Source organism: Corylus avellana, chromosome ca6, assembly GCF_901000735.1.
Source record: "Corylus avellana chromosome ca6, CavTom2PMs-1.0".
NCBI classification, from domain to species: Eukaryota; Viridiplantae; Streptophyta; class Magnoliopsida; order Fagales; family Betulaceae; genus Corylus; species Corylus avellana.
The window spans coordinates 2,058,075-2,080,428 of record NC_081546.1 but is presented as its reverse complement, the minus strand read 5'-3'; the positions used below and the strand labels follow the sequence as shown (position 1 = coordinate 2,080,428).

Sequence of the window (22,354 nt, the reverse complement as noted above, 5' to 3'; positions counted from 1 at the left end):
GTTAAACCAATAAGATAAATTCAAACATATTACAAATTTCCGGTTGTCCGCTGATTATATAAAAACTTCTACCAGTAATATTGCCAATGGCTTTTTGGCCTCAAGAACATCATCAATTTTATTCTAGAAAGTCAAAAACAACGAATATAACGTTAGGTAAACTGCATTGCATGATGAACCTAAGTGGTTTTTCTCGTAAGACCCCTCTACGGGTGAGGTTAGGGCTGCGCTTCTCGCTATTAAACATGTGGTCATCAAAGGGCTCAACAATATTATAGTAGATGGTGATTCTCTTCTTATTTTCACTCCCTTCCTTAATAAGAACCTTCAAGCCGAATGGAAGTTGACATCATTCATATTCAAAGTCTGACTCCTTTTAAAGCATATTCTTGTTTGAACGTTTCAAAAATGAAAGTATGCTCATAGATTCTGTGTCTCTCATTATTGTAGTGTTAGCCTCAAGAATAGCATCAATTTGACTCCAAGAAGTTAAAAATAGTGGTAAATAAGGCGGCCGTGGATGCATAAAAATTTCTAGCAACAATGTCAATGACGTTTGCATTAATTAATAATTGCACCATTTTTGTTCATATTTTACCAAAAGGGTCAGCAAATTAACTTAGCCTTCTTATTTTCCGGCACATAATTAACCATTGGATGTGAAAGTTTAGATGATTGGTTTTTTGCTCAAATGCTTCATTATTTTATTTTATTTTTTGGTTAGTTTTTTTTTTTTTTTTTAATAATAATTAAAAAAAAAAAGTAATTGTGGCCCTTTTGTTAGACCATGACGGTGGCCCTTTTGCAGGCACCACTGTCATATTTGCTGGTGAGATCCGAGAAAGGCACAAGTGTGAGGCGATATATTCTTAGTAATTTTATTATTGGATTACTAGCAATTTGAGTAGTAAATATGAAGAAAGTTTATATGAAAACTATCTACTCGAGTAGGTCTTGATCAGCCTACCCTGATGCTCCGAAAGATGAGCTCCACAAGTGTGAGGCGATATATCCCATAAAGTGGGCTAATAATTACTAGAATGATGAATCTCAATATCTAAATACATGTCAATTTAATAAATTAAATTAAAAATAAAATTTCTTTCAAAAACTAGTTGGAAAGAAAATTTTAATTTATTATTCCTCTCCTCAAAAGGCCTCATATATGGCCCCATTATATTATTAAAATCCCCTCACCTCTCATATATGAGTTATTTGTGGAAGATTACTATCGGCATCATTTGATTTTCCCACTTCATATATGTGTTATTTCATTGGCTTTCCCCTGTATATTCAATTTGTGAAAAACTACTTTTTACAAGAATTGAAAAAGCAATACCAAATTTAAAAACCCTACAATATTCAACACCAAAATCACTCTTAAAAGGTACCGTGAGAAATGAAATTATTATAGTTCGATTTTTTAAATTATGCCTTTTTTTTTTTATTGGGTCGAGTGTCTTGTCCTTTTTAACAAGTTAGATGGATTATTATAGATTTGACTTGGTCCGATTTTAATTGAAATTGAAACGGTTAAAATTGACAGACTTATGTCCTATTGTAGGACACATGTCCCAATTGAACCCAAAGCAACCCATTATTTAGGCATGAACCAAATTGAGAAGGTTGGGTCCAGGGCCTTCGGACCCGGTCCTTGACCAATAAACCTGGAGCCCGGAGGCCCATCAAACCGGTTAGTTATCAGGCAATAACAATTGCCTCTAGATGGCCCAAAATAAATTAGGCCCAAGTAAGCAATCAATGGGTCATTTTATCTACTTGGCCTGTCCTGCTAATCCAAAGGCCCATAGTGGTTAGCCAATCATAAATTGGGTCTGAGTAACTGAGTAAGCAACCAATGGGTCGTTTGATCTACTTGGCCTGTCCTGCTAATCCATAGGCCCATAGTGGTTAGCCAATCATAAATTGGGTCTGAGTAACTGAGTAAGCAACCAATGGCTCATTTCATCTACATGCTCTAAAGACAATTCTCAGTTTAGTAAACTAGATTAAAATATTTTTATTTTTATTTTTTAAATCAAGTTTGAAGAAAAACTTGCTCAAATTCAGATTGATGAGTTAACAAATTGAAGCCCAAAGCTATGCTAATTTAAGGTCTAGCGGCTAGGACACCTTGTGATATCGATTAACCTAAGAGGAATAGTGACAGGACAAAGTTTTCTCAAATACAATATATTAGACTGTCATCTATTTTTAGAATATATGATTCTCACGTTTATTTTTAATACAATTTACAAAGCATATGAGAATCACTTGCTCAAAGGATAAATGTCAGTTCAATAAACTGAATTTGAAGAAATTCCTTCAACTCAATTTAATACGGATCAAGCCTAATTTTTAAGACTAAAAATACATATTTATTTTACTTAATAAAAGAAATTAAAAACCAAGGCCTCCCTTAGTCTATACATGGTTCCGTCCGCTCCCGTCTTCATGTAAGAAGTAAGCCCAAGGGCATTTGTTAATGGGCCTAGAAATAGCCCAGTTGAAGACTCTTATCCGGACTTGATTTGAGTGATTTCTTTTTGGTTTTGTTCCATTAACTACAAACAATGTTTTTTTTTTTTTTTTTTTTAAGAGGAACCAACACAAACAGCAAGAACAAACAGAAACAAAACTAACAGGGGGATGGATCTTTTCCACTACAAATGGGAAAAGATGGGGAATGAGGCAAGTGAATGGAAATGCAGCCGGAATGAACTCTAGTCGCGGCCCAATAAGCCACATGGTGGGCGCAGAAATTTGCACTTCTGGGAACTTTAAGCCAATCCCCCTTAATATCATTTAATTCAAAACTTTTCATCCCCAGAAAGAAGAGAAATATCATTTAATTACAAAATATCCGCAAATTGCTTCAAGCAGGAAATCTATTTGTAATTTCTCAACAACAACAGCTTTCATAAAGTAATTTTTTTTTTTTTACCGCTTATGCTAGTTTTGAAAGTATAAAGTTCGAATTTTGAATTTTGAATTGAAATTAATCACTTGCACAAATGATTTGTGAAGCTCTGAATCACTTTTCCACTTTGCTTATTTTGGAAGGAAAAATATAATACTTCTCTCTCTCTCTCTCCCCCAGAGAAAAAGATGTTTCATCTCTATTGCCCAAATAATTTATTTATTTTTGGTTTTTATGATAGTAGGCCATATCACTTGAGTGAAAGAAAATCATGAAGGTTTGGCACCCACTTCACCTTACATGCCCAAATTTATATCCGCAACAAATTGTGACCCACCCAAGTCTTTATACTTGCTGTTGAGCAACATCGGAGCTAATATTCTCTCCAAAAAAAAAGCAGCCACCGGGGGCCCATAGGCATGGTTCAAGGATAGACTTTTCCTAAGACCACGATGGAAGAAATTTTAATTCATATTTATTATTTAATTTGTAATTTTTATATACATATTTAATAAGTATCAATTTAATGAATCGAAAGAAAACTTATTCTCCATTAAAATAGAAATATGTGTGTTTTTTTTTTTTTTTTTTTTAAGGGAATCCATATCAGTCTTATGACTCTTATTCATAGAAATCATGAGCATAAAACTCTTACAAGTAACCATAGCCAAAGCTACGAGGTTACAATCGTCACATATGACGTATTACATTCCAGACCCAAAACCAATTCACTAATCCATGACTAATTCACATATGACATATTACGAGGTTACAATCGTCACATATGACGTATTACATTCCAGACCCAAAACCAATTCACTAACCCATGACTAATTTACATATTAAAAAACAGATCTGTGCCAAACAAACTCAAACTAATGTATAGGTAGTGTTTATTCCTCAGAACTAAGAGTAGACAAACCTCCAACTAAAACTCTTTCTCCTCAACCCGAAAGTCGGGATAATGTTCACATCCATAATCCAAAGATCTAGATCACAGCAAATAAGGCAGAGAGCATCACGCATGCAGATCGAGAGGGGACAGAGCCTTATTACGAGCAGAAAAATTGAAATAAAAGCGTACAGGAAAATAAAGAGACTAAAACAGAAATACAAACAGAATAGGAAAAATCGGACAAACAACAAATGAAAACCAACATAACAGAGGAAAAACCGGAGAATCACACTAAGCGAGAAACGGTAGCCGGAAGGAAGCCGATCGCATGCTAGCCGGAAACCGACGCGGAAGGTGGGGTTGGAGCTCATTGCGGGGGGACACGAGGAAAGACCTGACAGTGGACGGTGGGCGGCAGAGAGAGTGCAAAGGAGATCGGCGTCACACACAAAACAAACTGGGGGGGAGTTTGAGTGAATCCCCCAAGAGCATCACCCATAAAGTGTGACAAACAGGCATATCCACAAATATGTGTTTTATTTATGGGTAGTCTTTGTCCAAAAAGAATCACTAAGTTTACCTCAAAACTGAGTTTAAGAAATTTTCTTTAATACAGTCTATAAAATTGTCATGTGTCCATAATTATATGAAAAACATGTGTTTCTTTTAATAAAAATTTTCTCTAACTGTGTTAATGCTATATATAGAAAAAAAAAAAAAAATTATGTTTCAATAAACACACACGCGACAGTTTTATAGACTGAATTAGTGGACAATATGTTAAAGGCTTCTTTTTTTTTTTTTTTTCTTCGCAATATTAGATTTTACACCCAATTAAATAGAGATATTTAGCAAATTAGACAACAAATGTGAGAAAGTCTTTGTGGAGCCCCACTTATTTAAACAGGTTTCAAACAACCTGCTCACTGGTCAAGAAAAACTCACATTGATTATTTGAATTGCTAACGATTCAAACGTCAAATTGTTGACAATCGAGATCCCACCCAACCACTTCTCAACAACCAACACATTGATAGTCCAACCGGCTGTCCAACAAATTTGCCATTTGTTTATGAGAATGTATTGATTCGCAACTTTTGGTGGGAGTTATCAAACTAATCACTAAATAATCTTCGCATCTGCTTCATTATGAGGTGTGATGATTAAGTGGGATCCATCCATAATCCAAAATCATTTTCTTCTCCAACGTGTGAGTTAGAAGACCATTTGATTATCCTTTTCTTCGTGAATTTGATCACCAAACAAAACTTCTAAGTTATGAATTTGGTTGACGTTTATAATTATATGCTTAGATTGGTTTATTAGGTGGGGGATCCCTCATGAGTAGTTAATAACAGTCTTAATCCTTGACTTTTGCCTTCCAAAGCTACCGGTTTTTAAAACATATCATTATTGCAGAATCTCACTAGCTCGGCTCCAACAGGATAAAGATTTCAATCACTATCTTCTTCTTTTTTTTTTTTTTTTTTTTTTTTTTTTTTAATAACCCTTGGTATAAAATGAACACTAATACAAGGATTATTATTTTTTTAAAATTAAATTTATAAAATTAAGGGAAAAATGTAAAATTAGTCATTGTGGTTTACTTGATTTACAATTAACTCCATGTGGTATCAAAATGAACTCAAACGTCCCTGAGGTATGCCAAAAATATAATTTAGTCTCTACAATAAAATTCCGTCCACTAATTTAACAAATTCATTTAGTATGACATTGACTTAAATATGACAAATATCAATATTGGCTCTATGTTTTACGCTATTAAAATATGTTAAGTGAACGAAATTTGACTGTAGGGACTAAATTATTTTTTTGGCATACCTCAGGGACTATTGAGTTCATTTTGATACCACAAAGAGTTGATTGCAAATCAGGTAAACCACAAAAACTGAATTTACATTTTTTCCTAAAATTAATATATGTTCTTAGAGTCGGAAAAATGTATTTGAGAATCACTTGCTATAAGAACAAATGTCGCATGTTATGTAATTTTATTAAAATAAGTGTGCTTTAAAGACATATTTCAGTTTAATATATTACGTTGGAAAAAATTTCTATCAACCTAAATTGGGAAAAAAAAAATTGTAACTTTTTCTTAGTTTACGCATTATGCGTTGTATGTATGTAGCTGATTTGAATCTCCTTTATTTTTTGGGGGGAAAATACATTTTACCCCCTGAACTATCCACCCATTTGCACTTTAACCTCTAATGTTTAAAAAGTGATACTTGACCCCCCCCCAAACTTCCAAATTGTTGCAATTCAACCATTCTGACTTTTTTTTTTCCTCAAAATGCCCCCATCTCGTCTCCAAGAGGTAGCTCAATCGATTAAGACCACGCTTAATGAAGTAGAAATCACTAGTTCAACTCACCCTTTCCCTCTAGTGCGGATGTCAAAAAAAAAAAAAAAAAAGCCCCCATCCCATGTTAAAAAAAAAAAATTAAAAAATTAAGGGGTGGCTAGCCACCCCAGACCGGCCACCCCTTAATTTTTTTTTATTTTTTTATAACTTGGGATTGGGCCATTTTTTGGGAGGGGGGGGGAGGTCAAAATGGTCGAATTGCAACAATTTGAAAGTTTTGGGGGTCAAGTGTCACTTTTTAAACATTTGAGGTCAAAGTGCAAATGGGTAGATAGTTCAGGGGGATAAAATGTATTTTTCCGGTTTTTTTTTTTCTTATGATTCTTTCAAATTTTGAAGTAGGAGTATTTAATATTGTATTTTTTGTCAAAATAAAAATATTTACAAAATATTGTTTTTTTTTTTTTCTCAAAAAAAGAAAAGAAAGAAATATATAACCTTAACTAATCCGCACCATCCAAACAATGCATCTCAAAATAGTTGGAGATATAAGCAAAATAACATTATTTGAGCCATCAAAATCATGTGATTCGACTCAAATGAAAAGTGGTATACGGAAGCAATAATTAACAAAAGAATGCTATGTCAACAGTCAAAAATATTGCTTCTATATCCCCCCTCCCTGATGTGATGGGATCCGCATCAAAAAGAGGGAGATATGAAAATATACAAATTTACTTCTTCTTTTAACATTTGTCTAATAAATAATAATCAAGCAATGACACCATCACACGTTTAATAATAATTGCAGTATAAGAGGGATACAATGTAATAGTTATAAACATTTATACTAAGATAATGTTTTGATACGAGGGAATATAGTTATTTTATAATTTGGTCGCGCCATGCCACCATTACTATGGAATATTTATTTCCTTAAAATGAGAAATAGTTATCTTTATTCAGTAGTTCTAGAAATTATTTTCTTAAAATATTATTTGTATTGAGATCTTTGTTTTTTTTTATTATATTTTCTTTTATTAATGCAATCTCAATTAAAAAATAAAAGAGATTGCTTCAATTCGACTTATTAAACTGGGTCGAAAGCGAACTTGAGTTGGTTCTTATACTCAAAAGTTAAGAGTAGAGGCCAGCATAAGAAAACAAATCCAAAATCCTAAGAAATTTCTTGATAATGACCTTAAAGCATATTAATGTAAGCATGAGTGACTTCCCCTAAACATTTGATTGTGGCCATTCTCTCCTGTGGCCAAACAAGCCCTACCAAAATAAAGCTTCATGTACATTCAGAATAGACCAAACCCAAAGAGGCAATACTTTGTAAAATTTCATTCCAATAATATCTCTAACTTTTCTCATCAATCACCCCACCATTTGCTTCCAAGTTTACATTAGCTTGGCGTGCTGGTGCATCACATAGCTTCATCTTCATGCAATATTCATCACTTCACGGCAGCATCTATGCATAGTTCACAGCAAGAACATTCAATTATTCCCCCTTCATTTGGTCTCTAGCCCTATAAAATGATATATTTAATTATTTACTTAATAATATATAATGGTGATTTATCCAGTGAGGGTGTCTCTCATATATTCTTTTATAGATTTGTAGCTTTTTAAGGAATTTTGTATGTTCGAATCTGAACAAACATCTCCATGAAAACTATCACCATTTCTAATATTGCTTCCGGGAATAATTCAACTCCTTTTACTTTTAGATGGCAATTTAAAACTGCCAACGATGACATATGAGATTTAGAATTGGACAAGCCACGATGTGGACATGTGGTCCACCATACCCCTTGCTGCTGGAATCGGGTTTGGATCCCTAAAATTAGGATCTTTCATTTTTTTTTTTTTTTTTTTTAAAAAGAAGGAAATTGGTTGGACTAAGAGAGAGTGTGTACTGACTCAAGAAAAAAAGTGTTAAAACGACTAATCGAGTTGTTTTAAAATCATTTGTAAAGCCCAGTCTCCTGTAATAAGGAATAATATGGAACTTAATACTTATAAATATCTTTATAATTCATCTTCTCAATATAGAATCAGAAGGGTTACACCGTGACTATAGGGTCTATCTATCTCTCTTTAGAGAGTATGTGTTAGAATATACGGAAAATATATTATATATTTTTCATATATTCTAATATAAATAAAAGCTAGCTCAAGAGGTGATGCATTCCCTCACACTTATAAACTGACCACCAGCCCCTTCCACAACCGATGTGGGAGACACCTATGTCCACTACGCAGAATACCCCTAAGAGCTACATTGTGCTCATTATTATTTTTATTTTTTTTTTATTTTTTTGTCTACAATACAAAGATCTCTATTTATAGGGTAATGTCTAAATACAAGTATAGTAATTAAATCCGCTTGATTTAATTACAATCCCAATATTTGATTACAATTAGCCCATAAATAGGGAATATTTGATATCAACATAATTATACAATATACGAAAAATAATATATTTTTCGTATATTCTAACACTATGAATCTTAAAAAAGTAACGTTAAAAATTACATTTTTATCTCATAAGCTTCTTATTATTTTAATAATACTAATGTGACAGTTCTGACCAACATTTAAATCTCTACTTTAAAAAAAAAAAAAAAAAAATTGAAATTATCCCATCTATAATTATAAAATAAAAATATAATTTATAATATTACTCAGTTTTAAAAAAGTTGGACCAACCTAATTATTCCTGGTTAGCTTGTATTAGGCAAACAAATGGTTAAAATTACCAAAAATGATGTCAAGCAAGTAGAAGAAGAAGTAAGAAAGCAGTATACGTGATGAGTACAATTTCTAATTATGGTGTTGAAGGGTCCAACTTCTGACGCTTTTTTCGCATGGCATGCAACTTTTCCCCTCCACCATCTTTCAATTATAATTAAGAATGCATTGAAATATTTCTTTCACCGAACTTTCCATTCTATGACCCTCACCTTTTTCTACTCCACAATAAACAAAGTGGAGCCAGCGTGCGCAGGTGCATGGTCAAATTGATGTCCGAGCCACTGATTTGATCAACGGCTCACCTAATTTCTCCAACCAAAAAATATATATAATAAGTAGTACATAAGCTTTGCCATATAATGTCATTCCTCGTCACTCTTCTAACGTTTGGTGCCTGCTTGAATTTCTTATTAGCCACTTAATTAGAAAAATGAAATCTAACGCGAGAAAAAGTTCTAGTTTGAGTTTGAGCTCGTGTTTGTACTCAGCTCGTTTAATTCTTATTTGCATTATTTTCCATGACATTCTATCCCCCATGCAATTTTATTATTTTCTTTAGGGATATTAGGAGAATGAGGACATTGAGGAGTGACCCCAATCCCATGTCCTTTTCTTGAATGCAACCATGCCTAGAAAAAAGTTCAAACATGCCATGATTTGCTGACCACGCTGTGACTGCTTAACTAACATGTCTTATTCAGTGACCCTTGCTAAATTCTTCTTTTTTTTTTCTAAAAAAAAAAAAAGCTTCAAATTGACTCCATGCAGGGGAAAATATCAAACATGTAAGGGATGTTATGTTCTTTCTTTCCTGTTCTTAACTTCACTTGATCGGACTACACATGAAATCCAATCAATTCATGCCATGTTATAAATATCTTTTGCTTTTTGTACATAATGGGAGTCAAGTCAAGCTCTCCTTTGCCTTAAACCCTCCTTTTATGTTAGATTAAAGTTTTGAGACTTTATGAGGTGAGGTGACTCATTTGACACCGGCAATGACTTAATATTGATTGTACAACAAAGATTACGAGTACCCCATGTATGTATTTTTTTAATGCAAAACATAGTAAGGTTATGAGGAAATTTTGTTTAACAAAATAGTTGGAACATTATAGTTTTTACAGCAATCTATTTACAAGCTCACGTGCCAATTCACATTTTATAGAAATGAGTATCACATAGCCAATTCACATTTTAGTGGTTGATGCGGTACTACCTTATTAGTCTGTAAACGTTTTAAGTTTAATGTGAATTGCCACTTGGTAATCTACATTTTAGTAAGTGCCATGTGAATTGTCACATCAATTTATAAATGACTTATAACAACTACAACACTATTGAACTACACCACCATTGTTAGTACAATTACTTACAATAGAATTGTTGGTTGATTGTGTTGGCTATCTTGTCCATTTGTGAGTCCATCAGTGTCTCGGTAGCTGTTGATCTACTAAGTTGGTGTGAGTATTAGGCGACTCTCCGCACTTATAATGAAACCTGGACCCAAATCCAAAATGGCCCCCAACCATTTTTTTTTTATGGTAAAACATCCATATTGTTATGTTAATCACTATTATAAAATAATGCATGAAGCTTTTATTTAATAAAGTAGATGAGCTGTATTCTTATCGGCATCGGTAACGACGGTAAGCAAGCACATTTGGAGACAGTGTTAAGCCTTAAACAATGGGAAAGAACATATACTGAAGATTACTTACAAAAAAAAAAAAAAAAAAAAAAAAAAAAAAGAGGATTTAGGTTAAGTAGGATACCCAACCTAACCACCCATCTCAATTTTTATTGTCCAAAAAATACATATTTCGTTCATATTATTTTCCTAAATTTCAATTTTATTTGAAAACAATAAATAATAATTCTTTTGAAAACAAGTCCATTTTTGAGTTTCACGACTTTCTTTTGAAAAAAAGAAAGTCGTGGAACTCAAATATTTCGTACACCTAAATCTTGCGTCTTAAGTTGCCTAAAGCAAGTAAACCCTAGGACTTTTTCCTTAAACGAATGATTAATGTTAATTTTTATACCTATTTTATATTTGTAATTTTAAATAGATGACATAAAAAATAACTTAAAATATAATACATCGATCAATACAAAGTAAAAATAATTGGTCCGTATGTCACAACTTATTCCGATTTTGAAAGTTCGTATTGTACGGAACCGCATGGGGGCAATGGGTATTTAACTATTTATTATTCATTTTGGTCAATAATTTTTTTTTAAAAAAGTTTGAGGATAAGGATTTTCTTTTATAATTTATTACATTTTAAAATAATTTTATTGGGGTCAAAATATTTTAGTTGAGCAAACCAATAATGTCAAGATCAGCTAACGCCGTTCACGAGGATGGTGGGCCAGCAGCTTTAAAAGTTGATCAGAACACCCAAGTTGATAATGTTCGAATTCATCTCCGTCCAGACCGAACATCTCTGGCAATTTCAGGCCTTAAAAAAAAAAGCCCTACGAAGTTACTAACTGCTAATTACTGTTTTGACCGCCCGCTTCAAAAATGAGAGCGTGATAAAGGCATTATACTCTTTTGGGAGTTATAATGATCTAATTATTTATTGAGCTATTGTCAGGGTATTATGGTGACTAAAATTTAATCTTATAAACTATTAAAAAAATATTATATTTTTTTTTCTTGTTACCCAAAACATATATATTTTTTTTGTTAATTGTTGATAAATTGCTGAATAGATTTTAATCAGATTATTTATAATGTTGTAGTGTAAATCATCTAAGTTATTTAACCAATTTATATCACTAAAAAAAAAAAAACAAAAACCAATTTTTTAAAAATACCCACTAGTTGGCTGTAATTAATGATTTTGTTTTATGTATTTACTATTCTCACATGGCATGGATTACAATAACTTCAAATTATTTTTTTGCTGTAAAATACATTTATAGCTTGATATTTAGACCTACAATATCCAATATACTGAGAATCTTACTGTTATTATGTTATAATGATTGAGGCGTGCCACCTCAATTAAATGGGTAACAAAGTTTTGAAGAAAAATTATTCTAATCTAATTTTTTAAATTGATATTTATTATTAGAGCATTTAATTTTTACATTATTTTTAATAAAAGCATGCGAAATACATGCTCTAAAAATACAATTCAATTTAAAGATTATGATTTTTTTTTTAAAAAAACACGTTTTGAAATGGCTAAACAAAAGACAAAACCAAATAAACTGAGACAAGATTAGTAAACAACGTTCAGGGTTTGTTCCGTAATTCCAAGCAACATGGAGGCCATTTACGTCACCGTCCTGATATTTTATCATTTTATGTTCACCAATAACTTTTTTAGTAATTTTTAATTGGAAACCAAATAAAAGATTAAAAAAATTACAGTCGCTACCCACCCCCACCCAATCTAGTTGATTTGTATCACCTCCTCTCTTTCCTAATTTCTTCTTGTGTATATTCACTCTCTCTTTCTCTCAGAATTCACTCAAAGATTTTTCATTTTCCGAGACACTCCCGAGGCGCAGAGAGCTCCCGATTTGGAGCAGCTTCGCCGATATCGGCACTTAACGGCTCGCTCTCTCTCACTCACTTTACTCCCTCACTCACTGTGGGTATCATTTCGGTTTGGTGCTTGCAAATCGGCATCTCGCCGATTCGGACACAGCACAAAGGTGGGTATATTTGTTTGGTCTATTCGCAAAGAGCATTTGAAATGCAGGCGCGCCAGCGATTTTTCGGGGTTTTAAGGCCGATCGGAAAATCGCCGGCGATTTGATGGAAAAATCGGCACTGTTTGAGTTGGAGTTTTCGGTGGTGTTAGTTCATGGAGGTAATGGTTCGGTGTACTCCATGTCCAGTGCTCAGATTTCGTGGTAAGCGTCGCCTTGCCGTCGTTTTGTTCGAGGTAAAGCTCTGCTGTTTTTTTTTTCCCCCCCACCCCGTCTTAAGTAGTGCCGTGAGAAATGGGGGATGTAAGGTATAGTTTTTTTTGCAAATTTGTCTACGCTGTTTTTGGTAGCTGAGAAAGTGTTGGAAAAGAGGAGAAAAAGTTGGGGGGTTCGGAAGTGACACTATTACCTTCAGCTGGCTGTGAGTTATCTGAGCTTTGTTTTTTGTTTTCTCGAGTACCAAACGGGGGCTTAGGTTGTATAGGCAAGTGCTTTTATTTTGGAAAGGAACTGTGTTCGTAATTTTATAGTTTAATTACTTCTTAAGTCTAGATGGTTTAATACTTTCCTTTTCTGGATTTTTTTTTCTTGTTGGATTTGAATGGAAACTTCCATTGGTGCTTGAGGAGGCAAATTTGTGAGAGATTTCGCTCCGTTTGATCTCGTTTGCGTTTTAGTTTAACTTCATATTGAAGATTTAGCTGACGTAGTGTTTGTCTTCGCCAATGTTAGTACTCAGATTTGCGAGGGTTGAAGGTGTTTTTCTGTATTATCCCACTAGAAAAGGAAAAAATTGGCTTATTGGGTTCAGGAATTTCTTTCCTTTTGTTTGGTAGTTGCTACTGTGTGTTTGGTTTTCTTAGATCTGTTTCTCTTTCTTATTAAAAAGAAAGTCAATTTATATTTGCAATGTTTATTTTTTTTATTCTTCATATTTAAGCGTCAAATTCGGGCCTCTTGATTGTGTTTATGTGTATGAATTGTATTTGTGTCCAATACTCAGATGAAAATTTTGCTCAATTTTATTTTCTGTGGTTACTTGCTTTCTGCTCAGATTATATTGATATTGTCATGGTTGGAAGCTATTAGTGGAAAATCCCAAGAGCATCAACTGCAATGGCAAGGCCCAGAGCGGGACAGTGAGAACAACATTGTTTCCCACTCTTGCATCCATGACCAGATAATTGAACAAAGGAGGCGACCTGGTCGCAAGGTGTACTCTGTTACTCCACAATTTTATAAGGAGTCTGATATCTCTAAACCCCTTCATCGAAAAGGAAGGGCATTGCTTGGAGTTTCCAAATTGTCAGAGCTGCAAAAGGATGCGAAGCAACCTATTAGGATATATCTAAATTATGATGCTGTTGGTCATTCGCCTGACAGAGATTGTCGACGTGTTGGAGACATTGTGAAGGTGAGTGTTGACCTTAGATTAGTATGCTGTATGCGTGGTTCATGCCTGTAAGCCTTATGTTGATTTCCTTTCTCTGTTTATGCTTCATCCTCTGCATCTTTAAACAGCTTGGTGAACCTCCTGTGAGCTCTCTTCCTGGCTCTCTGTCTTGCAATCCTCATGGCAATCCTCCAATTTTGGGTGACTGCTGGTATAACTGCACCGTGGATGATATCTCTGGGGAGGACAAAAGGTCTCGCCTTCACAAGGTTTGAGTTTGTTCTTTGTATATTCTCGTCTTATATTGTCTTTTATAAATTCTTATGAAGATTGGATCATTCTTCTGTTTTGCTTTTTTGTAATGCTTCATGTCCCTTATCTACTCCTGTATAACCATGAGCATTGTTATTTAAATTTCCCTTTCAGAGAGTTCTCATTAAGCAACTAATCCTTTGAAACCAATTTAATGTAGGCTTTGGGTCAGACAGCAGACTGGTTCAGGAGAGCCCTGTCTGTTGAGCCTGTGAAAGGGAACTTGCGCTTAAGTGGATATTCTGCATGTGGACAAGATGGAGGGGTACAGCTTCCACGTGAATATGTCGAAGGTATCTTCACTGTAAAAGAGTGCCTTTTTTGGAGCTTATTGCATTCTGGTTCTTCTGGTACCTCTTGTTTAGTGGAAATAATCAACACTGACCATTCAACTATTTTCCCCAGATGGTGTTGCTGATGCTGACTTGGTTCTTTTGGTGACAACAAGGCCTACCACCGGCAACACTCTTGCATGGGCAGTGGCATGTGAACGTGATCAATGGGGCCGTGCAATTGCTGGTAAATTATTCATGGAGCATCTTTTGGTCTCTAGAATTATCTTACCCTTGCAAGCGATAGAAATCTGAAATCAAAACGAATGGTACTTTTCTTTTGTAGGACACGTGAATGTTGCTCCTCGCCATTTGACTGCTGAAGCAGAGACTTTACTTTCAGCTACTCTGATACATGAGGTCAGTTGGTTGTTATATATATATATATATATATTGAAATCAGAGAAGTGCTGGAAGTAGTTTTTTGTACTAATCAGCAAGTTTTTATCTTTTCCAGGTTATGCATGTTCTTGGTTTTGATCCCCATGCCTTTGCTCATTTTAGGGATGAGAGGAAAAGACGGCGTAGTCAGGTAAACAATACTCCATATTTTTTAGAGTCTACTTGAAGACAATGACCAAAATATTATGGGGCATATGGATGGGGATAATCTTTTATGATTCCTAGAAATCTTAAAAGAGTATCTTGTTTGGTTGCACTTAAGTGGAGATAATCCATATACCCAAGGGAATGTGGGTTACCTCTTAACCCCTTTTTGTCAGTTATGTGGATTCCCTTCTATAAAGGTGGTAATCCACATTCCCTTGGCCCACATTTCATACGTGTCTATAAGACAAGAATGGCCATATCCCATATGTTTTTATTAAAAAGGAGCTAAGCTTTTCCCGTGCGCGCGCTAAGCCACAACCCTCAATCCTTTAAAAACTCTCACCATCTCCATTGTATAAATGGTTAAGCAAGAAGAGTTAGACTATGTGGTAGTTTTTGGTGTGTTTGGGAAAGAGTTTTGAGAGGCGAAATGAGGAAGGAATTGATTGATGTGATATAGAGGTAAAGAAGTTTTGAATTTTTTTTAAGAGAAAAGTGAAGAAAGTTGTTTGGTAATGTGAAGAAAGGGGTTTGACTTTTTTTTAGAAGGGAGGGGAAATGGTTACCAAACATAGGCTTTATTATGTTTTTATTTTATTTTTAAAATGATACTTTTTGGGTGTGATTGTGACCATTTGTAAATTTTGTATACAAAAGTGATGAACTATTTTATTCCACAAAAAACGAAAATGAATGTAAAATATGTATATAATAGTGAGGAACTATTTTATTCGACGAAAAATGGAAATGAACAGGTTTTAATTGGTTATAGATGAAAACTAAAGAAAGTAAATAAAATAGTATAGATAGTTTTTATATTAGAAAATGAAAGAAGAATCGCAGTTTATATATTGTTTTTCTTCCTTATTATTTTTTGTTTAATTTTTAAATAATCTTGTATTAAACAACCTTATGCACTCGAAGAGAGAAACATAAGGATATTTTGGGAAGAATTAATAATTCCTATAGGATGCCTAGGTGTAAACCAAACATGAGAATCTTATATTCTAGCGAATCCTATTAGATTCTTAATCATTCCTAAATGTGAGAATAGTTCCATTCCTGGGAATGTAGATTTCGGGGGGAATGTTAGATTTTGCGAACCTAACACCATGTTAATTTATGTTGGTTTTGATCTACATATTTCAAATGGTAAATTGCAGCTTTAAACTCAGCTTTAAAGATATATACGATGAAGTTCAACAGAAAATTCTGGATTAGTTTTTCATAATGACAAAAACGCTTATGGCCTGCTTTCTTATCAAATATAAGTTTCTGGAACTCTACATAAATGTACATTTAGAAACAACAAGGTGCTTGGAATTTGGAAGCCTCAAGCTTTGTTTATATGCTTGCCTGAAATTGAGTGCAATGAAACCTCTTTTAGTTTGTACTTCCATTTGCTTATAAAATGTTCCTTGTTTATATCTCTTGCTCTCAATGTGAGAAAAAATAGTTAATATTTTATTGCTCTATATGTATGGGAGGTTAGTAGGCACTCCTTTTGGAATGTAATGGTTATCTGTCATCTCTATTCACAGGTTACAGACCAAGTTATGGATGAAAAGCTTGGGCGGATAGTGACACATGTGGTGCTTCCGCGTGTTGTCATGCACTCGCGATACCATTATGGGGTGATTGCCAATTTTTTTCTTGACGGAATAAATTGATTTGTTGCTTATAAGTCTGTATAATTTATAAATGTTTCTCCGGCAGGCATTCTCTGAGAATTTTACTGGATTAGAGCTAGAAGATGGAGGAGGGCGTGGCACATCAGGTTTCTAGTTTAAATTCTCTTCTTATGAGTTTTGTGCCAGAATCTTGCAAAAGTGAATCTCTTGTTACATGTTGGTATAGAAGTTTTCTAAAGCCTCTTTGCCATAAAAAATAATGATATTTATGGAGGCCGACATTTCGTTGGATGATTTATGGTTAATGTTTGAAACTATAAAAATTTAGTGAAATAATTAGAATGCTAGCATCTCTTCCTTTCCGAGACATACTGCATTTGATGCCGTTAAATTTGCCTTAGCCTTAGCATCTCTTCCTTGCTTGCAGGATCGCATTGGGAAAAAAGGCTCCTGATGAATGAGATCATGACGGGGTCAGTGGATACAAGATCAGTAGTTTCAAAAATGACACTTGCTTTACTAGAAGATAGTGGATGGTACCAGGCTAATTATAGTATGGCAGACCGTCTTGACTGGGGTCGCAACCAAGGAACTGAATTTGTGACCTCCCCGTGCAATCTCTGGAAGGGGGCATACCATTGCAACACAACCCAGTTGTCAGGCTGTACGTATAACAGGGAAGCAGAGGGTTACTGCCCAATTGTAAATTATAGTGGGGACCTCCCTCCGTGGGCTCGCTATTTTCCACAGGCTAACAAAGGTTTGTTCATATTTGTCATTTACCTTCATCTCTAATGATAGTTGATGCTCATTAACCACTCACTGGGCTTTGATTTAAACATGCAGTAAGCAACTAGACCAGCCTGAGAGAGAAAAAGAGAAAGAAAAAGGCATTTTGCATGATAATTTGATGATATAACCTTTAAAGACTGAAAATGACTAGCACTATAAAATGAATGTCAAATAAAAGTAACTAGGTTGCTCTGGAAGTGGAAAAAAAAATCCTTCTCAATCTAGTATACTTGCAACAAAAATTATTGTTGTTTTAGTGGAAGCTGTTTCTAAATAAAACCATTATAATTCTCTCTGTTGATTTGTTCCATGTCAATCTACCCTTTCCCTGTACTAACCAGTAAAGTTGTAATAGCCACTAAAAGATTGACTTGGTTGGATGGACGTCATTTTTGATTGCCTCTTGCCTGCATTGAAATCCTTTTTTGGTATCATTGAAAATATTTCTTTTCGAAATATGTGCTGATTAATGAGGATGTTACCATTTTATATGGAGTTTGGTGTTCAAATTATTTCATTTGGTTCATATGGAGTTCCATCAATTTATTTTATTGCTGATTGCAGGTGGGCAGTCATCATTGGCTGATTATTGCACGTACTTTGTAGCTTATTCTGATGGATCATGTACAGACACCAACAGTGCACGGGCACCAGACAGAATGTTGGGTGAAGTGCGAGGGAGTAGCTCTAGGTCAGATTTGTGATTGGAACTTTCTCAAGTAGTTGTATGGCATGGCTGATGTACTATGGGATGTAGTTAAAAGCCTTAAGTTTCAATATCTCATAATATTTCTCTTTCTGCAATGTAGGTGTATGGCCTCATCACTAGTACGGACAGGGTTTGTACGTGGTTCTATGACCCAGGGAAATGGTTGTTATCAGCACAGGTGCATTAATAACTCTCTAGAGGTATGATTTGGAGCTTCAATATCTGTATTTCCATTCATGAAATACTCTTAGTTGATTAGGTCTAAATGACTAGAAAGTGGAGCAGGAGAAAGTGCACCTAATTCTGGAAAACCTTGAGAGAGAATTTCTATCATGCACTGTTTTGTTTTACTATGAAAGAAACAGTAAGCCCTATGGTCCATTCTGTATGTCAAATGAAATATAAAAAGAACTTTCGTTTGACACTAACTAGATCTTACAATGTTTAACATTAAAAAAAAATGTTAAAAGTAACAAACAAGAACAAGTAGCCTGATGGTGGTTGCCTTGCTAAAAAAGCTCAGATTGCATGCTGTATAGCATCCTTATGTAAAGGTTTGGCGCATGTTACCCATTCCGAGAATATGTTTAATCAAGTTATCAACCCAAGTAACCTTGAACAGGTCCATGCTGGTGCACTGTGTATCCAAGTCTAAGCAGGTGGATTTGTCATTGATCTACTCTCTTGCTTGCAGCAATATGCTGAATGGTGGCAGATTGCTCTGAAATCACCTACCTACTGTTTGAGAGCACAGGCTTCCCCTCCCCACAACTTTGCTTGTTATTTACAACAATAACTTGGGCAAAGGATCTTATTTTTTTTTTGTTTTTTAATTATTATTTTAAGTTTATCCCCTCTTTTTGCTGTAATATTAGTCCCAAAGTAACTCTTATTAATTTGCTTTTCAGGTTGCTGTTGATGGGATGTGGAAAGCATGTCCTGAAAGTGGTGGACCAATTCAGTTCCCTGGCTTCAATGGTAATTATGCTGTTCTATCTACTGATTGTTTATGTTATAAAATTTATTTTTTTACCACATTTTTTTGAATAAATTATGATGTTTGTCTGTAGGTGAATTGATGTGCCCAGCATACTATGAGCTCTGTAGCACAGGCCCACTTCTTGGATCTGGGCACTGTCCCAATTCTTGTAATTTCAATGGAGACTGTGTTGATGGAAGGTGCCATTGCTTTCTAGGGTTTCATGGTCACGACTGTAGTAAACGTGAGCTTTTTTCCCCTCTTTTCCTACTTTGTAGTCAGTGTACAGAATATAAGTTTGCTTCTGAAATTTAACACTTTTGACTCATCTTTGATTTGGCATAAGTTCTAAATTGATATTTTTTGTAGGCTCATGCCCCACCGATTGTAATGGACATGGAAAATGCCTCTCTAACGGCATTTGTGAATGTGAAAATGGGTTCGCTGGTGTTGACTGCTCCACTGGTAAAGGAATATCCTTTATTTACTTCATCTTTTCATTTGTTCTATGTTTTTTTTGACTGATTATTTGTTTAATTATGGTGAAACTACATACTACCTACTTTTTGGTGGCTTTCTTGTTCTTAATGTTTAAGTTACTCTTTCTCAAACAGATGTTGTGTGTTAATGGGGGAAGGAAATACAGAGGGCAATGCTGTACATATTAAGGACTTGTCTAGAAAAAGCATATTTGGATAATTTTGCAGATAAAAATTAGACCCACTATATCCCACTGATTTTGAAACTGCTCTTGTGCCACATTAGCCAGTATGTGTAATGCACAGATCTTTTGAGAGGATGACTTTTAAAGAATGTTTAGCTTATTAGTGATGGGTCCCTTCTCGAAGTTCAATTCAATCTAAAGCTTTTAGATTTGCGTCTAAACTTTATCCTGACAGCTATACTATAGGTATAGGCATAGACACATAGTCAACTCACGTGCAATTGGTGCAATTTTCATTTGGATAAACACATGCCAGGTGAAGGGTTTAGATCAGCCTTCCAGGAACATTTTTCACAATATACATGAGGGAGTCCTTGTTTGATCCTTGCATGCACGTGATGATTTTATTGCAGTTCATTTTGTAATATGTTAAAATTGTTCTTTTGCATAATATGCAGCCATTTGCGACGAACAGTGCAGCCTTCATGGAGGGGTCTGTGATAATGGAGTGTGTGAATTCCGTTGTTCAGACTATGCAGGCTACACATGCCAGAACAGCTCCATGCTCTCCTCTAGTCTTTTAGTTTGCAAAAATGTGCTGGAAAGTGATATATCTGGGCAACACTGTGCACCCAGTGAACCAAGCATACTGCAGCAACTGGAAGAAGTAGTTGTCTTGCCCAACTACCACCGTTTGTTCCCAGGTGGTGCAAGGAAGTTATTTAATTTCTTCGGCAGCAGCTACTGTGATGCAGCAGCTAAGCGCCTGGCATGCTGGGTAAGTTGCCTGTCCCTTCATACAATTGTTTCCACGAAGCATGGTATATCGGGGCCTCCTCCCATTTCCCCCTCTCACCAGCAACTTTACTATTTATTATTGGATTTTTGTTATAATGGAGATTTTGCATGGTATGGAAGATCTTTATAGCAATATAAAAAGAGCTTTCACTCAACAAAACAACCCATAAAATAAACCAGAGAAGAGCCTATTCTTACAAATATATGAATTTAGTTGTCAGGAGTAGGCTCAAGATCCTCTGTAGTTGGTGTCTTGCAGATCCTCCCACTCACACCTTCAACGTGGTCCCCATAAAAAATTTAAAAAACCCCTGAATTATATTTCTTTTTATGAAATAGACTCTAAAATTTATTTATTACCCACAAAAAATGTGCTTTTTAGTTTTGCCTCCTAACCTAAAATTTTAGTTTCGCCCCTGCCTATATGCTTATTTAGCCCACTGATCACAATCCATATGCTCTGTAGATGCTACTGTAATGCAGGATGCATAGCATATATTCAGAATTACTTCTTGAAAAAATTATTGGCTTGTTTTGGACATTTCATTAGTTTGTAGCTTGATAAATGATTTGATGGTTTCATATGATATATTTCTATTCCCCATATGACGGTATTACTTGCCTATTGAAACTTGATATGGCGTCCGATATATTAGTTTTTTACGCTGTTTGAATGCAATAATTGGTCTCTGTATCTACCTGACTAAAACATATTGGCACCAGATCTCGATCCAGAAGTGCGATAAGGACTGGGACAACAGGCTTCGGGTATGCCATTCAGCATGCCAGTCATATAATTTAGCATGTGGAGCTTCACTTGACTGCTCAGATCAAACCCTCTTCAGTGGTGAGGAGGAAGGTGAGGGGCCGTGTACGGGCTCTGGTGAAATGAAACTGTCTTTGCTTGATCGTATGCTGAGTATTTTCTATTTAAGTAATAGTTCCTGGAAAGGAATGTCTGTAAAAAGTAGGCAGCTTTAGGGTTTTTTTTTTTTCCTGAGGGGGGTGGGGGTTGTTTAATCTTTTTATTTTGTTTTTTTGTTTTTCCAATATGGGCTTGTAATTTTCTAGGGTTTATTGTAGGAAAAATGGCATGTAATGCGCTGGCTTTAGATGTAGGTTTCATTCTGCTTGGCCCAAAAATATTTAGAAAAAGTTGGGTGGGTAGGTTACTGAGTTTGGGCTTTCGAAGCTGAAAGCCACTTGTAGAGAAATTGGGGGGGAAAAAAATGCAAAAAGAAAAAGACGGCTTTGTTGAATGAACAGAGCTTTGGCCGAAGGCCTTGAAAGTAAAGAAAAAGCTTCATTTATCTTTTTTTCTGATTCATATACTCTGCTTTAGCTTCAACTTTTTTCAGCATTTCTCCATTGATAACGATTGAATGGTGGGCATTTGTGAACACAATGGGATAGAATCAAGGCTTAGAAACTGGAGCCAGAAGAATAAGATTCAATGTTCATATTTTGAGTATTCTTTGGCATATCTAAAATCGTACAATATGCGAAATCCTGGCCCGTGTAAGATCCGAAGCAACTACTGACCAAAAAAAAAAAGATCCGAAGCAACTTGTCTTGATTAGATTTCTGTGCAAAAGGGAAGGAAAAGCTGGATTAA

General features: G+C 34.9%; 1 protein-coding gene across 1 annotated transcript; it reads left to right on the top strand.

Moving 5' to 3' along the window:
* The first annotated feature begins 12,340 nt into the window (after positions 1-12,340).
* Positions 12,341-22,066, top strand: LOC132183855 (uncharacterized). Its single transcript, XM_059597312.1, has 17 exons — positions 12,341-12,816; positions 13,635-13,994; positions 14,102-14,242; positions 14,446-14,578; positions 14,691-14,804; positions 14,904-14,977; positions 15,075-15,149; positions 16,708-16,800; positions 16,883-16,943; positions 17,225-17,557; positions 18,154-18,280; positions 18,399-18,498; positions 19,207-19,276; positions 19,369-19,521; positions 19,647-19,742; positions 20,400-20,719; positions 21,463-22,066. The coding sequence occupies exons 1-17, from the start codon at positions 12,736-12,738 to the stop codon at positions 21,718-21,720; spliced, it is 2,589 nt and encodes an 862-aa protein (XP_059453295.1). The 5' UTR covers positions 12,341-12,735; the 3' UTR covers positions 21,721-22,066.
* Positions 22,067-22,354: the final 288 nt, after the last annotated feature.